General features: G+C 44.4%; 1 protein-coding gene across 1 annotated transcript; it reads left to right on the plus strand.

Moving 5' to 3' along the window:
• Nucleotides 1-6,456: 6,456 nt before the first annotated feature.
• LOC119357230 (SKP1-interacting partner 15-like) lies at nt 6,457-8,050 on the plus strand. Its single transcript, XM_037624223.1, has one exon. It carries the CDS (start codon nt 6,512-6,514, stop codon nt 7,745-7,747), a length of 1,236 nt encoding a protein of 411 aa, XP_037480120.1. The 5' UTR covers nt 6,457-6,511; the 3' UTR covers nt 7,748-8,050.
• Nucleotides 8,051-20,287: the final 12,237 nt, after the last annotated feature.

Consider the following 20,287-nt stretch of genomic DNA (forward strand, 5'->3'; position numbering starts at 1 on the left):
ATTACTACTTTTGATACCATGTGCGGTTGACTATTTAGACCTTAACTCCCGCCCACCTTTATTTACCCCTCTGCATGCATTTCGAGATTCTCACATCGAGTCGCCATTATGTTCTCTTCCATGTCAACACTCCTAAATGCTCATCGGCATCCTACTTCATACTAACTTCTTCCCGATGGTTATTCCTCCCTTCTCGTGCTTGGCATCGACACATTGCATGAAAAATTGCACTACGTTGGCAATTCACATCTAGTCGGCTTTACCTCTAAGCCTAGAGAGCACTGGTTCTACTCCAAACAACCTTGCTATGAACCCTAACCCCTTAACCTCCCAGTGATGTCACTAATCTCAATGTCCAACGCCCATATCCCTTGCTTGCTTTCCAAAGATCCATTGACTGAGAACATGGTGCATACAGGTTAGAGATGATGCCTATAGCTCGGGATGGTGAGGGGGTCCTTTCTTATGTCTAGCTATAAGATCTGATCTCATGGTCCAACTTACACCTAGTGTACCATAAATGTTTCCTCGAATCCTACTTACAAGTGTCTTGACCATTCTTTTGCCAATATAGAGTGGTGCAATGTCTTTCCTAATACTTTAGTGTTGATTTACATACCATTCTTAGTGATCATGTACCAATTACGTCTATCACTCAACTTGCCATGGTTAATTCTGAAAGGACCTTCAAATTTGAGACGAGTTGCTGGTAGAAAAAATGACTTCCAAAAGGTGTCCAATTTGCTTGATGTAGCTCTTGTAATAAACTATTCCATGTTAGAGCTACTAACCTTGTAGGTTCCTTGAATAAATGGAGCAAATCCAGAATATTCTTTGCAATTGTAACTTGAGTTCTATCCATGCTGAAACTGAGCCAAAATGGTTTTCACGGATTCAATGTGCTATTCCTTTTGCGGGTCAGTGTCAAAATGAGAAAATGACAAATAAATCAATACAAAGAAGGTGTCACTCTTAAACAACATAGGAAAAAGATGGCAATGTGAAGCATCAATACATGTCCATGACCACAACTCAAGCCCGGATATTATTTTACAAGTAGTAATTAACTTCTAGTGTAGTAGGCACAAGTACAATGTTTTTTGCATACACAAACTACTACGTTTAACTCACACGATGAGCTAATAACTAGACTACCGAAGAATGTCACTTGATTTTCGTTCACCTGAAAAGACAAGATACGAGAATCTAAAGGGCATAACTGAAGATCCACTTGCCTAGATGGGACATTGTGGGACGTTGGAGCTTGGCAGGGAGAGACTCGAAGGAGAAGGAACAACCCACCAGTTACTTATCCCACTCAAGCAGCTAGTTACTTATCCCAATCAAGCAGCTGCCACGGGCAGACGCAAAAGATTGTGGGTTTTGGATTTTGAATGGGGTGTAGCTTATTTTAATTTTCACATGTTCTTGTTATTTATATCGTCATTTTGGGCCTACTATGCTAATAGAAGATTGATGCTGCTCTCGCATGTTCCCGCTAACATGGAGTGGAGGTGATATATATGTTATTGTGCTAAGCCTAAAGTGTCGTTGGTTACCGCAATAATAGGAATACCTGGATTCGAGGAGTAATAAACATGATATTGTAGAATTTTGGGTTGAAAACCGCTACATCAGCGTTCTAGCCCGCTACTTAGAACCATGAATTATGAAATCACCCTTCTCCTTTCCTATTGCAAAATTGTAAACAAGAATCCATCTTATTGACAATCACGAAAAAATATATGACCAAGCTTACTTCATTTTTATATATGAAAATGATCTCAAAGGCATTTGGTTCACGTGGTGATATAGAAACTCTATTTTTTCATAATTATGTGCTTAGTGATATTTAAGCTCTCGCTAATAATATCCAAAGAGCTCCGTATGCTTTAGGTTGAAAGAGTGCTTACATGACTTTCACCCTGCGAGTCTCCAGAAGTTGTCTATAAAATAATCAATAAAACTTTGGCCAATAGGTTGAAAGAGTGCTGCCATGACTATATCCATGAAACTCTTTTTTGACAGGCACCACCAAATATTGTACAATACCTGACCAATTCGTTAGCCACAATATATGAGTTCTGTGAACCTGGCCAGCACACAATGATGCTAGCTCATGAGCTGATATGTTACATTCATGAGGGCAATACTCCACACTACCATTAATGAAATCTAGTCGTAAGTGGAACCTTTGCTTCCTGACCACAACTCCTAGAGGTGCATGATCGAAACCATCAATGTTAGTCGCTTGCTTGAGGGTGTTGCAGTTCATGTCGAAGGCGACTTTTCCCGTGCCCATCTGGTCGGCAATATTTTGGGCTTCTATTGGTGTTATTGCATTAGTTTGAATACCCGCACTGGCATGCTCAATGTGTCTAACTACAACAATCAACACACCCCCTCAATGTCTCTTGCAAGGCAATCACAACCACCACAACGTTCTTCCTGGCTAAATGCACCATCGAGTGAATTTTGATCACATCCTCACTTGGCTTCACCCAACTATGGGTTCATGGGACAACATGCTTATCTTTCTTTGCGTGCGTTGCATCCCATTCCTAATAGATGGTGCAGGAGATGACTGGTGAAAGCATCAAATTTCTTCGGAGATCCTTGATACGTCTTCATTGTATCTATAATTTTTGATTGTTTCATGCCATTATTTTACAACTTTCACATACTTTTGGCAATACTTTATATTATTTTTGGGACTAATATATTGATCCAGTGCCTAGTGCCAGTTCCTGTTTGTGCCTGTTTTTCGTTTCGCAGAAAATCCATATCAAACGGAGTCCAACTGTGATAAAATTTTACAGATATTTTTTTGGAATATATGTCAGTTTTGGGAAAGAGAATCAACGCAAGTCGGTGCCCGAGGGCCCCACAAGACAACAGGGCACACCCTGGTGGGGTAGGGCGTGCCCTGATGTCTTGTGGTCACCTCGTAGGTTGGTTGGAGCCCTTCTTTCTCCGCAAGAAAGATAATTTCCGGAGAAAATCCCCTAAACATTTCAGCGCAAACGGAGTTACAGATCTCCGGAAATATAAGAAATGGTGAAGGGGCTCTAAAAACATACGCGAAACAAAAGAGAAACAAGGAGAGAGATCCAATCTCGGAGGGATTCCTGCCCTCCGGGAGCCATGGCGGACAAGGACCAGAGGGGAAACCCTCCCCCCCTCTCTGCCGGTGGCGCCGGAGCGCCGCCGGGGGGATCATCGTGACAGTGATCTACACCAACAACTTCGTTACCGTCATCACCAACTTTCTCCCCCTTTATGCAGCGGTGTAACCTCTCTATTCTCATTGTAATCTCTACTTAAGCATGGTGCTTTATGCCACACATTATTATCCAATGATGTGTGGCCATCCTATGCTGTTTGAGTAGATTCATTTTGTTCTACGGGGTAATTGTGGTATGGTGTGATTGATATGAGTTGTATGATAATATGGTGCTGTCCTATGGTGCCCTCTATTTCGCGCAAGCGTGTGGGATTACCGTTGTAGGGTGTTGCAATACGTTAATAATTCGCATATAGTGGGTTGTGAGGGTGACAAAAGCTTAAACCAAGTAAGGGGATTGTTGCATATGGGAGTAACGGGAACTTGTTACTTAATGATATGGTTGGGTTTTACCTTAATGCGCTTTAGTAGTTGTGATATTTGCTAGAGTTCCAATCATGTGTGTATATGATTCAAGTATGGAAAGTATGTTAGCGTATGCCTCTCCCTCATTGCATATGATAAGTATCTATCATGCGAAAATGCCAAACGAAGACCGAGCTCCATGGAGGCCTTTATTGAAAACTTCAAAATTCAAACTTTTTAGTTTCAAAACATTCTGAAAATAAATACACATATACCTAGATACATAATGTACATCTGTGCAAATTTTCAGGTCGAAATACATTAAAATGTGAGCCACACAAAAAAGGCAAATCTGGGGCTTTTTAGCATATATACCATTCATCTTTAAAGTCCATGGTTTTTTTTGTGCAGCTCGCAATACAAGGTATTTCATCCTGAAAAATTTCACACATACACTTTACATCCTTGCATACATGTGTATTTTTTCAGAATTTTTTGAAACTAAAATTTTGAATTTTGAATTTTTCGAAATAAAGGCTCCATGCAGCTCGGTCTCCAAAATGCCCTACTATGTATCATGCTATATTCAATTGACTATGGACAATCTTTCTCATCGTTCTACAAAAAGTTTTCTACTAAACAATTAATTTTTATTATCTTATAAATTACTCCTAGTTTTATTCGTATAAAATACTTCTATTTTTTTTCTCGCAAACTAGTTTTATTACTTGTTCTAGATAAAGCGAACGTCGGTGTCCATAGAGTTGTATCAGTGGTCGATAGAACTTGACGGGAATATAAATTCTACCTTTAGCTCCTCATCGGGGTCCCGAGGGATACAACAAGGTTTCCATTATTGATGTGTTGTTTTATCCTTTTCACTAACTAAACTAAAAATTAATCGACTTGATTTCGGTCATTTGGAAAGCTCGTAACGATTTCCCCTTCCACACAAAATATTGGCTAGTCATGCAAATCTATTTTGCCACCAAACCTCTTCTTCTGTAGTTTCGAAAGATATCAGTAATCACGTCCTTGTCCTGCCTTTTACTTTCTTTTCATGCGGAACCATGAGCCTTTTTAGATGCAAACTTAACTCTTTCTAGGTGAAGGTTATCGCTACCCTAGGAATATTACTCAAAAACTATAAAACACGTCTTCATTAAGTCAATTTCCTTATCTATTGTCTCCGTGTTGCAGGCCGGCACCCAGGCGATGCTTCTTGCATCTCACTCGATTCGTGCTCTAGCTTGACATAATGTTTCCTTTTCGTAGATCAAAGAACTTCCGCAGATGTTGCCAGGGCGAAATGAAAGCCTTTGGAATCATGGACATTGGAACATTGAACCTCTTGTTGATTTCCTCCGAGCTTCAAGACGAGGATCAGATCGTGCCATCCATGTTTGCTGAAGCTCCAACATTGTGGCACATGCCCTCCCGAGATGTGCATTTTGGGGTAGATATGCTCCAATCGCTCATTTCCGGCGTGCAAGAACCACGATGATTTGTTTTTTGTCTATGTCGGCGAGACTTGCTTTAGAGAACATCGACCTCCCGGGTGGCGATGAACTCCATCTTGGTTGTTGATGAATAAATAGCCCCACTTCCGGGGGAGAAAAGGAATGAAGAAGAAGAACATGAAAAGTAAAAAAAAATGGTCTGCGGGCCGGTGAGATGACCCGATTAGAGTTTTGGGCCGCGGACTCGTCCTCTTTGTTTTTGGTACCCATAAAGAAAACTGCATACTCCTTTCATTTTTATATACAAGGCCACTATCAAAATAACAATTTGCAGATATACAATGTCATTACTTCATCCTTTCCGGTTTATAGGGCTTAATTCAAAAATCTCACCAACCAAGGTAGATGGTGAGTGGTGGGATATTTTTTGTAGTTTGCAAAAATACCCAATTAATGCTCTTGTTTTCCTTAAAAAATTATGTTTACCAATGTATTAATTGCAATGCATGCATGCATAAAGTACATGCATTGATCAATTTTCTCTTAATACTTGCATGCAATGATTTAGTGCACCTTGGAATCTAAACATGTGATGGGGAACAACCAAATTGAGCCTTATAAAATGGAAAAAACTAAAATTTTGAGATAAGCCCTATAAACCGGAAAAGAGGGAGTAACACTAACCCATGAAATATTAATGATGTTTGCCTTATAGTACTAGCAAAGAAAGACATTAAACTATCCCTTGCATGCATGCGGGAGTGGGAGGGTTGGCTTGATATGCATGAAAGAGAAGAATACACATTAATTTACACGGCAAACAAGAAGACAAGCTGGCTTGTGACATTGACTTAGAAGACATTAACTTTTACCTTGATATCTGTAATATGAGTTTGTGGTCTTGTATAAAAAAATAAGGGAATACTATTGTTTTTGTTTCTAAAAAAATAAAGAACCAGTCGTATTTCCTATCGATCTCAACGGCCGTGTGGGCCCGCGGAATGATTCTCGCCCCACCCGGCAGGCAAAGGCGCTTCATATCACCGCCGCTAACCACCCGCACCCGACTGCACACCTACCCCGCCGATGCCGCGTACGTCCCACAAGCACCCGGGCCCACGCGTCATCCACCGCACCAAACGTACCCCACGTACCCGCGGCAGTCGTAACGGCTCCTGGACGCACCGCCGCGCCTACCCGTACCTCCTCCCACGTCTGCCTGGCAGTGGGCCCGACACGGCGGCAGACGTCCTCTGGCCTCGACGGACCCCACTGGCATGCACTCGAGCCGGGCGGCGGTTCCGGTGGGCCCGGCCGTGGTGTATTGTACTCCACGTCAGGGGAAATGACGAGAACGCCCCTCCGCCCCCCGGATTTCCTTCCCGATATACCACTCTTCTCCCCCTCCCCCCATCTCCTCCTCCTCCGCCTCCTCGCCTCGCCCCACCCACCGCCGGCGACCATGGCCGGCTCCGACGACGACGAGGCGGCGGCGGCGCCGATCCACTGCCTGCCGCCCGACGCGCTGCGGAACGTGCTGCTGCGGCTGCCGCTGCGGGACGCGGTGGCGTGCCGCCCCGTGTCGCGCCTCTTCCGGGAGACCCTCACGGGGCCGTTCCTCGCGCTGCTCCCCGCGCTCCGCCTGCTGCTGCTCCGCCACCCGCGGCCCGAGGGCGGGGGCTGCCTCCACGCCTTCGACCCCGACCGCCGCTGCTGGCTCCGCCTCCCCTTCACCTCCTTCCTCCCGCACCAGGCCTTCTCCCCCGTCGCCTCCTCCGCCTCGCTCCTCTACCTCTGGATCGAGACCGGCCACTCCCCCTCCCCCTCCCCCGCGCCCCTCCCCTCCTCCTCCTCCTCGTCGTCCTCGTCGCCCGCCGCAGCCCACCCGCCCAAGGCGCTCGCCGTCTGCAACCCCCTGGCGGGCACCTACCGCCTCCTGCCCCCGCTCGGATCCGCCTGGGCGCGCCACGGCACCGTCCTCGCGGGGCCCGGCGGCATCGTGCTCGTCCTCACCGAGCTCGCCGCGCTCTCCTACTCCCCGTCCGAGGGATCTGGCAAGTGGATGAAGCACCCCCTCTCGCTCCCCTCCAAGCCGCGGAGCCCCATCCTGGCCGCAGGCGCCCGCGCCGTCTTCGCGCTCTGCGACGTCGGTACCCCCTGGCGCAGCCAGTGGAAGCTCTTCTCCTGCCCGCTCGCCAGGCTCACCGGCGGCTGGGCGCCCGTGGAGCGCGCCTCCTGGGGCGACGTCTTCGAGATCCTCAAGCGCCCCCGCCTGCTGGCCGGCGCGGGCGGCCGCCGCGTCCTTATGATCGGTGGTCTCAGGTCGTCCTTCGCCCTTGATGCGCCCTGCTCCACGGTGCTCATCCTCCGGCTGGATCTGGCCACCATGGAGTGGGACGAGGCTGGGCGCATGCCGCCCAATATGTACCGATGCTTCACTGGCCTGTGTGAGGCTGCTGCACAGGGAAGCGCCATGCCCGCCCCTGTTGCCGGCGGCAACAACAAGGTAAAGGTGTTTGGGGGTGATGGCAAGGTGTGGTTTGGTGGAAAGCGCGTTCGCGGGAAGCTGGCAATGTGGGAGGAGGACGACGTAGGGAGCAGCGGCGGCAAGTGGGACTGGGTGGATGGTGTTCCTGGATATGGTGATGGTGTATACCGCGGCTTTGTGTTCGATGGTGGGTTCACAGCAATGCCGTGACCCGTGAGGCTGATGGAAAAACATATCCCAGACTGGTGCGTGACTAAATGCGCTCAACTAATGATTTTCCATTGATCTGGGACACCCATCACTGCCTGAAGAGGAATTCATATCTCCATACATTTTATTTACATCGTACTTTGTTCTTAGCTTGATGAAATACTTCCAGTTGTTGTACTTAATGAACATGAAATGATCTGTTGGTTCGTTGTTTCAGACATTAAAATGATGCAGACTGTTCTATGTTTAGACGAGAAAATGTTAAATGTCACATTTATAGGAACAAAATTTTACTGTGCTTAACTTGTAACTAGTCCTGCATTTTTTATGTGTCGGCCACATGCTCATGGTACCTTGATATATTAGTGATGTGCATCCGACGGTTGTTAGAACTGTAATAGCCTAATAGTTTCCAATTTGGATGATTAGGTTTTAAAATTTTATCAGCTACCGTTTTGGAAGCTGTGTATATGTTTTTTTTTTTTGTGATGCCATCTTTATTTTCATATCTAGAGTTGTATCAACTACTACTGCTGTTAGTGCTTGGAGTTCTGTGATATGCATTTTGTTGCCTGTGTCACATCTAGGTCAACTTGATTGGACTTTCATTTGAGACACGACTCATCAAATGATCGGGTTAATATAGGCAACGAGTGTTCATACTGTCCGCACGATTGCAGAGCCATTGCATATGAACTAATTGGACGCACATAACTGTGGCCATTGTTCAATACTTTGATGTTGTAACAGTGGTAGTCATGCATTTCAGTCATAGGAGTCCTGAGGTAGATGCCCTGTTAGAGATTCTGAACCTACATGTAGGGAATCCCGATGGACTTCAAAACTTACCTGTAGACTAGCCACAGGCCAACTCTTGTTCGGGATATGTTTACTTCTGCTAAAAATGATATAATCATTTCGTTACTCTTAAGCTGACTCTTGTGTCTATATTTCCTGTTTAATTTTCTGTAACCATAGAGACTACATTGTAGGGTATGGAATCATCCATTTCGATACACCAAACCCTGTCACATGCATGCAAACTTAAATTTTTGTTGTACTTGATGGATATCAAGGAATCTGTCGGTCCTTTGTTTCAGACATTAAAATGTTGTAGACCTTTCTATGTTTAGACGATAAAATGCTACATTTATAGGAACGACATTAGTGTGTTTAACTCGTAACTAGTCTTCTTTTTGTTTTCCGTGTGTTAGGCACATGATACCTGTTTGTTAGCTTCATCTTTATTCCGCCTTTTAGATGTGCTCTTGTAGTATCCTGTGTGAACTAAGACCATTCAATGTACACAAGGATGTTTAAGCAAAATGTTGCACGTTTATAATTTCTTCTGGTATGTTACTACTGCTGAAAAAGATTTAATCATTTGGGTGCTCAAAGCCCATTGTTGCGTCTATATTTCTTGTTTAACTGTCGGTAATCATAAAGATTGCATGGTATGGTATGGAATCATCCATTTCGATACACCAAACTGTGTCATACAAACTTGATTTTTTGATCTGTCAGTTTATTTCAGACATTCAAATGATGTAGACCTTTCTATGCTTAGATGATAAAATGTTTGTTTTTTTCACGTGTTGGGCACATTTTCATGTCACGTTGACAACTTGATATATTAGTGGTGTATCGGGTGATTACTTGGGACTGCAGTAGGTTTAAATTTGTTATGAGCCACATGTATGTGGAAGTACTCACCAACATTTCTGGAGTTGTGGATACTGTTTGTTAATGATGCCATCTTATTTGCGGATTTAGAATGGTATCAACTACTGCCGCTGCTGTAGTACCTAGTTGTTTGATCTGCATTTTGTTATGTGCGTCACATATAGGTCAGCTTGGTTAGACTTTCATTTGACTTATCAAATGGCCGGGTTAAATTAGGCAGCGAGGGTTTTACTGTCGGTACCGATTGTAGAACCACCACATATTAACTGACTAGGTAGCTGTGGTCATATTTCACTACTTTGATGAGATCGTTGTGGTGGTCATGCATTCGATCGAGTCATATGAACCTAGAGGTGGATGAGTCAACAGGAATTGTAAACCTACCTGTAGAGTGCCCAAACTGGGCATACCTGTTCAAAACTTAATCTGTTCTGCCTCTCAGATGTGCTCTTGTAGTGCCCTGTGTGAACTATTATCATTGAGGTTCTTCTTGGTCCATGGGTTTAGAAAACAGAGGAAAGGAAGATGTATTGGAGTTTAGCTGGTTGCACAGTAGAAAAACTGCGGGACTCTAAAACCTAGGACTCCTGAAGTGCAGGAATAAAAACCTTTGGTTGGTGGAGCAGAGTGCATCTCACGGTTAGGGTTCATTGTTTAGCGACGATCAAATAATTAACATTTTTTCTGTTGAAGAGCACTCAACTAGCATAATTCATGAGTTGAATTTTCAATTGCTCACCTCGGGCTTCCGGGCAAACATGCGGTTGGAGTAGATTACAGGATTCCCGTGGAAAGTGCTACTCCTGTCCTGTGGAATGCTATTCATTCTTCATGTGGTGGCAAAAGATAGCAATATTCCTACGGGGAAAACAAATCTCTGAAAATATTGTGAATTTCATGTGGTTCCAACGGGCCCCTTAGTATGCTCAAGGATGTTTAAGCAAAATATCATATGTTTATATTTTTGGAACCTAATATCTGGTTGCCTCACGCGAACATTTCATTCGCTATTGGAAACTACAAACGAAACTCACATGTATGAAGCTCAAAAAAAAAACTCACATGTTTTTTTTAGCATCTGTAAAACTTTATTAAGTATCAAGTTTTGACGGAATACAGATGATATTGGGCAAAACATCTAGCCACACGTGGCGCCCAGAAGGGAGAGAGGAGGCCGCTTTGGCCAACGAATGGGCCTCAGCATTATGAATCCTCCTCTCATGAACTACTCGAATACAATCAAAAGAAACTTTTTGTGCTCTGAACTCCTCACAAATCATAGAGTAGCGGCACGGATCTCCAGTCTCCAGATTTGCGACCACCTCTGCGCAGTCAGACGCCACACAAATAGACTGGAGGTTTAGGTCTGATGCTAGCGCCAGTGCTTCACTGCACGTTCGGGCTTCAAGAGTCGCCGGGTCGACGAGACCGTCAAAAACCATCGCCGAAGCCCCCAAGTACTGGCCAGTCTTGTCTCGGCATATAACAGCTGCAACCCCTCGATCGCCTCTCCTGGATATGCCTCCATCCACATTCAATTTTGCATCACTCTCTTGTGGAGGGAGCCAACTAGCAGCGGAAGGTGCAGGAAAAGCACACGCACTAGTTCTAGCCTCCTGTGCTTCTTGGGCATTCACATGCAGGTCTCTAGCATATCCTTGGGCGTTGGGGCGCTGATCTGCTACCATCTCCAGCTCCTCCAAAAATTTATTGACAAAGCAATGAGTACTCATAGGACTCTGGAATTGATCATCATGTATGGCTTGCCTCCGGGCCCACCAAATAGCCCACATAGTCACCAGAACTCGGGTAAGTTCCACCGTAGGTAAGGTATCCATTAGCCAAAACAGCCACAGCTTAGCATCCTCCGCCCTGTTTGAAATGATCACTTCTGTTACCTCCTCGTCCGCAAGTGCCCACACACATTTGGCCATATGACATTCGAATAGTGAGTGTCTCCAATTATCAACGGCCGCATGGCAAATCGAGCACTCGGCCGTGTCCGCCATGGATCTCTTCTTCCGGACGTCCCCTGTTGGCAAAGACATTTTAGCTAGGCGCCAAGCAAAAACGCGGATTTTAGATAGTACTTGTGGATTCCAAATCTTGGACCATGACTTGTGAACAGCCCCCACATCAGAGTGTCCTTATGCTCTAACCAGTCAGTACGTTGTTGTTTTGTTGCTGCTAACAAGCGGTATGCTGACCTCACCGTAAACACCCCTTTCTTCTCATAGTGCCACGCCCAGAAGTCAGCTTGTGCCCTCGAACTGATAGGTATATTCTGAATTGCTTCTTTGTCCATCGCATAGAAGTGAGTATCCAGCATGTTGCTGTTCCATGCTAGTGTAGTTTGATCAATTAGCTCAGACACCATCACCGGCGGGTTGTTTGTCTTGGCACACACTGGCCGGAGCTTGAAGTCCCGGGGGATCCAGTTGTCGTGCCAAATCTCTGTATCTTCTCCTGTTCCAATTCTCTTTATTATACCAAGCTTCAAGGTGTCCCTGCCTTCAATGATTGACCGCCAAACTTGCGACGGGGACTTGCCCATCTCCGCCTCCAGAACCGTGCAAGTAGGATAGTACACCGCCTTCAAGATCCGAGCGCTCAAGGTCTCAGGTTCTTGCAGGAGTCGCCACGCCTGACGAGCCAAGAACGCTAGGTTAAAAAGCTCAATATCGCGGAAGCCCATCCCGCCCATAAACTTCGGCTGTGACATGACCTCCCACGACACCCAGGCTGTCTTCCTTTCTCCCTTTTTAGAACCCCACCAGAATTTCCGAAGCAGGCCGTTTATATGTTGGCACAAACCCCGTGGCAGTTTGAAACATGCCATAGAGTATGTTGGGATAGCTTGGGCCACCGACTTAATAAGAACCTCCTTACCCCCCACTGAAAGAGTTTTTTCCATCCATTCCTGCACTTGTTTCCAGATTTTATCCTTAAGGAATTTGAAGGAGCCCTCCTTAGCTCGCCCCACATCAGAAGGGAGCCCAAGATACTTTTCGGACAGTTTCTCATTCTGAACATCAAGCACCACTTTGACCTCTTCCCTCAAGTTCTCAGGGCAGCCCTTGCTAAAGAAAATAGAGGACTTCTCCTTGTTTATGCGCTGTCCAGAAGCTGCACAGTACCTCTGCAAAAGCAAATCAACCCTGGTGGCCATAGATGGGGTAGCATGAAAGAACAATAAACTATCATCCGCAAACAGGAGATGATTCACCTGGGGAGCATTTGGGGCCACTTGAATTCCTGGGATGCTATCATCATGGTTGAGGGATTTGAGTAAACATGACAGGCCCTCAGCTGCTAGCAAAAAAAGATATGGGGAAATTGGGTCCCCCTGCCGGATACCTCGTGATGGCTTGAGCTCGTCAAGCTTCCCACCATTGAACATCACAGCAAAAGACACTGATGTGACACATCTCATGACTGTCTCAGTGAAACTAGCACTAATCCCAAGCTTCAGCATGACTGCCTTCAAGTAAGACCACTCAAGACGGTCATACACCTTCATCATATCCAGCTTCAAAGCACAAAATCTATTCCTCTTCAATTTCTTTGTCTTCATGAAATGCAAACATTCATAAGCAGAGATGAAATTATCAGTGATAAGACGGCCTGGTACAAATGCAGATTGTTCCTCAGAGATGATATCAGGGAGAATAAGTTTGAGCCGGTTAGCCAGTACCTTCGATGCAATCTTGTAGATCACATTGCAGAGACTGATCGGTCGAAACTGTCCTAAATTTTTTGGACTAGCAATCTTTGGGATTAAAACAATGAAAGTTTCATTTATCTCCTCCGGAGAGTCAACTCCACTCAGAACTCGTAGCACCATATCAGTCACCTCATCACCACATAACTCCCAATTCCGCTGAAAGAAGTGGGCAGAAAAACCATCCGGCCCAGGGGCCTTTGTCGGGAACATTTGAAAGAGGGATGTCTTCACCTCATCTTTGCTGTAAGGCGCGTTGAGCATGGTGTTCATATTATCATCAACCTTAGCAGGGATATGCGACAGTACCTCCTCCATACCAATTGTATTTTCAGATGCATACAGGTTTCCATAAAATTCTGTTGCCATGGCAGCCATCTCCTCCTGATTAGAACACATTGACCCATCTGGCCTTTGGAGCTCGGTGATGCGATTTTTTGCCCTCCTCGCACTCGCCTTTCGGTGAAATTTTTTTGAGTTACTATCACCTTCCACCAGCCACTGTATTCGTGCACGCTGTCGCCACATAATTTCCTCCCTATAGCAGAGTTCAACAATCCGGGCTTCTACCTTCTTTTCTTCATCATTAGGCGCAACCCGCTGCACTTCCGCCCTCAACTCCTCGAGGCGACGCCGCAATTGGCGTATTTCTGACCTAACTGAGCCAAACTTGGTCCGGTTCCAGTGCTTGAGAGAGCTGGCCACCGAAGAAAGTTTCTGTGACAAGTCGTGTGCACTGTGCGCCTTGCCCGGTTTTTCCCATGCATCCATCAAAGCATCAGCAAATTGTGGGTCCCGTTCCCACATACACTCATAGCGAAATGGCCTTTGAGCAACCCTCGCACTTCCATCTACTCTATCTGTCTCTAGTAGAATTGGCGAGTGGTCGGACTTAGCGGCCGTCAGGTGTTCGACAAAGGCAAAAGGAAATAATTCAGACCAACCTGCCGAACCGAGCGCTCGGTCTAACCGAACCCTGCAATAGCTACCACCAGCTACTTTCTTCTCCCATGTCCAGTCTAGGCCTCTATAGCCCAAATCAGCGAGGCCACAAAGATCCACTGCCTCTCGAGAAGCTTCTATCTGTGCACTATCTCTTTCATGCAGACCCATCTGCTCCTCGGGCCGAAGTATTTCATTGAAGTCGCCTATGCACAACCATGGCAAAGTACTTTCCCCGCGTAACCTCTTCATCATATCCCACGTTTTATATCTGAGGCTCCTTGTGGCCTCGCCATAGAAGCATGATAGTCGCCATTGACCTTTCCCTGGATCCGTCACCCATGCATCCACATGATACTGCGAAAAGCTCTTTATTGAAACATCAACAGAATTCTTCCAAAGAGCACAAATGCCACCACTGCGGCCAGTACTACTGACTCCAAAACTAAAATCAAAACCAAGGGAAAAACGAAGACCTTCTACTCGACTTTTTTGCAACTGAGTTTCAACTAAACATAAGACCGACGGTGAACTCCTCTCCATGAGGTCGCGGAGCTCTCGAACTGTCGCGGGATCACCTATCCCGCGGCAGTTCTAACTGAGGATTTTCATTGGGCCTGGCGGTGCTCCCGCTCGGAGCCCGCCAATAATGCCATCTGAGAGTGTTTTGTTGGTGAACCCGCCTTCCTTGCCTTCTTAATCTCTCTTGGGGACACATACGCCTGTGGTAATGGAGGCGTACTCACAGGCAGTATACTAGCTGGTGCACCTTCCGTCCCCACTGCTGATTGCTCCATGTTCTGTCTTATAGCCCCCTTACCTTTAGTTTGATGTATGTGAGGTTGCTGTTCCGTTCCCATGTTTTCTGCCAGTACCAAGTTCAGGTTTTTGCGTGCTATTGGCTCTCCTTTATCAATTCCGTTCGTAGCCGGTTCCACTGGTTTTAGAGGGCTCGTCACTTCAACATCTACGTCCTCACCTGTACCCAGGCCGGCCTCCTGGGAGGATCTCTTGCGAGGTGGTGACCTCTGACGAGGAGGTGGGTCGCCACGTCCCCCCCTGCTAGATCGACCTCGACCCCCAGTCCTGCCCCCACGTTGTGCCCGCTCACCTCCTTGTGGTTCCAGTGCAATTTCCTTCCTTTTAGCCAGCATCCATGAACCCCACTGTTTTGCTTTCTCCTCCCAGACTCCATCCCCACATTCCTCATGATTGTGTCCCATATGTCCGCAAACCTGACAAAAATATGGAATCTTCTCGTACTTCACTGGCAGAAAACGACGACCCTCGCCTATAACATTCAAAGGCGTGACTCTGGTAAGCGGCTTTTGCATCTGAACTCTTGCTCGGACTCTGACATAGTCCCCTTCATAGTATAGCTTTGGTGCGAGTTGGATTTCCTTCACTCTCCCGATGCGGCGAGCCAGTTGGTCCACCACTTCCACCTTGCGGTATAACTCCGGGATACTATGGATCTGAGCCCAGACATGGAGGCCATCGAAGACCACCGACGTTGGTTCCGTCTTGCCATCATAATCCTCAATTAAAAGGCCCATCCCCTTGAACAGCCACGGACCGCCATGAACGACCCTCTTCCAGTCGCCCAAGCAATACATCTGGAACACAAACAGGTTGTCCCCCGCTTCTCTGAATTTCGGCACATGAGCTAGGCCCCAAACCGACTTCAGAGTCTCGAACATAGATGTGGAACTAAAGGGTCGCGACGTATGCAGCTTCCCAATAGCCATCCAGCGCGCATCTGCCTCAAACTTTTTCACCTCTTCCTCCCCCACAATCACATCATCTAGCTCCTCCTCCTGCAGATCAAGATGCTGCAGCATCTCCTCCAGATTCTTCCCCGCCCAACCGGCCAATGATGACCCTTCAGACCTCGCCATCTAGGGTTAGGGTTGAAGAAACTGCCGCGTTGAACATACCAAAACCAGAAGGGCACACCGGTTCCCCGCCGCAGCAGCAGATCAGGTAGTAGTGCGCTCGCTAGGGAGGGATCGGCGTCGACTGAGAACTCACAACGGCGATGGGATCGCCGTCGGAGGACGAAAAACCCTAAACGAGAGGGTACGAAAAGTATAAAAAAAACTCACATGTATGTTCGCTGTAGCGGGTTCCCAGCGCGACCTCATCTGACCAGAAACACCTTAACGGGCTGCAGAAAACAAATTCCATCGTGAGCCTGGATGTTTCTACATGACAAATTGGCATGCTCAACTAAAAAAAGAAAGGAAGTTCTCAAAAAAGAAAATAAAAAATACATAATAAAAAACTGGCACCTTTGAAAATGCCGAACAAAAAATACACATAATTTTATAATTTATAAAATGCCATGCTCTGAAAATGTGAAAATTGTCAAGCTACTTTATAAAACTGCCATCCTCTAGATATATTTTTTAATCTAGATAACCCCCAATAAAAATTGCCATGCCATTAAAAAAAAACCTCTCAACATTAAAAATGCTATCCTCCAATGGTAAAGTGCCATCCTCTGAATATTAAAAATTACATCCTGTTATTAATAAAAAATGTCATGCGCTTAGTAATAAAAACTAGATGCCATTAAAAATAAAAATGACATCCTCTCAAATAATAAAAATGCCATCCTATTATTAATAAAAAAATGCTATGCATTTAGTAATAAAGCTTCCATGCCATTGAACCACCCTCTCAATAATAAATTGCCATCCTATTATTAATAAAAAATGCTATGCATTTAGTAATAAAGCTTCCATGCCATTGAAAAAATTCCACCCTCTCAATAATAAACTGCCATCCTATTATTAATAAAAAATGCCATGCATTTAGTAATAAAGCTTCCATGCCATTGAAAAAATTCCACCCTCTCAATAATAAATTGCTATCCCTATTATTAATAAAATGCATGTTATTAATAATAAAAACTGTCATGCATAGAAACGACTTGACTTGTGAACATTAGAAAATATATATTTAAATTTGCCATGTGACATAATTCCAAAATATTATAAAAACTACCTTGTTGATTTCTTTTAGGAAAAATGCCGTGTACGTAAGCAAAAAAAAACATGATTTGCCATCTTGCAAAAAGAGGAGAGAAAAAAGGAGGGACCCGAATTTGAAGTATGGTCTCACAAGTAGAGGCTCACGTACCTAGCCAGTGCAGTGTGCAAGTAATGTTTTAATTGGTACACTGTTCGCTAGCTTTTCTATTCACGGCGAACACGTTAATAAATCTGAAATGCAACGGAACCCGGCGGAAGAGAGCGTGTTCGCCAGATTGGCTCCCGGCGAACGTTCGCCAGTTAGTTTTTCCGCTATATTTTCTTTAGGGAGCCATTTCTTTCCTCCTTCATATTCCTTATAAATGTTGGGGCCAGTTTACACGTAGGCCCAACAACCTTCTATAAGCCCAACAACCTTTCATAAACAAATAAATTCTTCTTAACATGAGAAGAGATATATGCCATTGTGCTTTATTCACAGCGTGGGATCTAACACGAATAAACAAATGCACTACAACTTTAACATGAGACCAACACACTTGTAGAAGACACAAAAAATAGATGCAAAAAATGACCCCAACTCAAAATCATGATCTTGGTTTTAGTATCTCTTCACAACTAATTCTCCAATTTCATATCATAGCATAAGAGAGCGAACAAACTGTAATTCCAACGTGGCATTAGATCTTGTCCTCCTACCTGATCGACAACCTTGAGCAATTAATTTACCAATGCCCATTCTCCTATGTTTTAAAATTTGAAATGTTATGTCACATTAAATTTTGCACGCCTCTTACATATTGTTGCACTTCTTTTATCGTGAATTGTACAACAGTCGCATGACATTAGCATCTTTTGACCATCTTCTAAGTCGGTGGTCTAACTCCTTATCTTTCTTATGACTCTGTAGCAACTCATGGCCATTGTACTAGTATTACTGCTAAATGATGTACTAATTGTTTCTTTCCTACTTATAAATGTTGGAGTTGGTGGTGAGTCGCATGTGGGCCCAACCTTCAATAAACAAATACAGTCCTCCCCACATGATGAATATCAACAATTCAAGAGAGATATAATAAGTAATTGTGCTTTATTCACACATGGGACCTAACACAAATAAACAAATGTACTACTACTTTACAATAGACCAACACTCTTGCAGAAGTCACAAATAACAAATGCAAAAAAGACTCCAACTCAAAATGATGATCTTGATTTTAGTTTCTCTTCATAACTAGTTTTCAAAGTTACATATCATATCATAGTAGAGCAAACAAGCTGTAATTCAACGCGGTGATATACCTTGTTCCCCTAGCCGATCCAGAACCTTGAGCAATTAACTAACTAATGAGCATTCTTCTATGTTTTAAAGTTAAGAGTGTTGTTTCACTTTAAATCTTGCACGCCTCTTAGGTATATTTGCTCTTACTTTATCGTGAATCATGCAACAACTATAGGCACTAGCGTCTTTTGACCATCTCCTAAGACTATGGCTAACTCCTTGTCTTTTGTATGACTCCATAGCAACTCATGGTCATTGTCCTTGTATTATGGTTAAAGGATATAGAATCATTTGGGTTCTCCAAGCCCAATTTACATCTTTATTATTTTGTTTAATTATGTGGTACAGAATCATGCATTTCAGCATACCAAGCCCTGGCATGCATACAAATTTGAATTTTATCTCGTAATAATAGTTTTATGGGAAAAGTTGACCCGTGCCACTTTTGGAGTTGCATATCCTAGTTCTGCCACTCAAAATTGTGTATTTCAGTCTGTGTCATTAGCGCATGTGAAGAAATTAGCTGCATGGTCCTGCACACACCAGTAGAAAAAGGGCCATTTATCCCAGTTCATAAGGCCCATCTGTCCCGGTTGGGGAACCGAGACTAAAGGGTCGTTACTAATGCCCTAGGCCTTTAGTCCCGGTTCTTATACTAACAGGGACAGATGGGCCTCCACATGGCCGCTCTGGCGAGCCCAGGCACGAGGACTTTGGTCCCGGTTGGTAGCACCAACCAGGACCAATAAGCTTCCACGCGTCAGCATTTCAGGGGCTGTTTTTTCTGAAAGGAGGTGGTTTAGGGGTTTTGGGGGTTAATTTAGGTTGGTATAGGTAGCTAATAGAGAGATGTGTCCTCTCTTATCTCCGTGCTACTGCTACTGCTATGCCTAAACATGACTTAGATTGAAGTGAGGCAACATGTGGTGCATGTCGAAAGTAATACTAATCCTAACTTGATCAAGTTTGGATTGTACTACTTTCGACATGCATCACATGCATGTTACCTTCACTTCAATCCAATCCATGTTCATTTCACCCGCTGATATATAATAACTCTTCATGCTCGCATCATGCATCATCATATATAATAACAAGTCTACTAATCATCATCATACAGCTTCTACTTGTTATTAATAACAAGTCATACGATCATCATCCTCATAGTCATCGAACCAACCCTATTTAATTGTTCTTAGCACATGATCATCAGTATTAGGTAGGACCTAAATACCCTCTTTAAGGTAAAATAGCATAAAACAATATAGACCCTGACTCTCCATTATGGAGAATGGAGATCATCCTGTCTCCAATTCTTGCGCTTCGCTTCCTTTTGCTTTCAAGAACCTCCTTACGACTGTCCATACATTTTTTCCATCCTTTAATTTGCATGTCTCCATTCCTTTTAGAAATCTGGTATGGACAGTTGAGATTCGTAGGATGACCTGGTTGTATGTTCAAAACATTAAGGCTACCTTTCTGATACATCAAATGAGGCACACAATTCTCTGGGATTATCTGTTGAAAAACATAGTAATAACTTCATAGTTAGCAATGATGTACTAGTTTTAGAAGTATGCAAAAGATGCACGGATGTCGTAATAGTAAAAAATCTTACCAAGGTATCTCCATGATAGTTACCGTAGTTCAACACATGCACTAGTGACACGTATTGACCATAATGTTGAGGAGTTTGATTATAGATATTGTAATTCTCAATGTCAGTACAAAATCCGACCAAATGATTTTTCTCCTTGTAAGTTAATTCGGAGTCATCGGTGTAGTGGGTTTTGTCTACCATCTCCCGCACATTCTTTGAAGAATGAAAATAAGTTGTCAATGGAAATAAGCTGTCAACTATTTTTAAATAAACAATATAAATTGGCTAATAACTATGTTTGAGAAACTCACATAGC

Source organism: Triticum dicoccoides, chromosome 2A (genome assembly GCF_002162155.2).
Source record: "Triticum dicoccoides isolate Atlit2015 ecotype Zavitan chromosome 2A, WEW_v2.0, whole genome shotgun sequence".
NCBI classification, from domain to species: Eukaryota; Viridiplantae; Streptophyta; class Magnoliopsida; order Poales; family Poaceae; genus Triticum; species Triticum dicoccoides.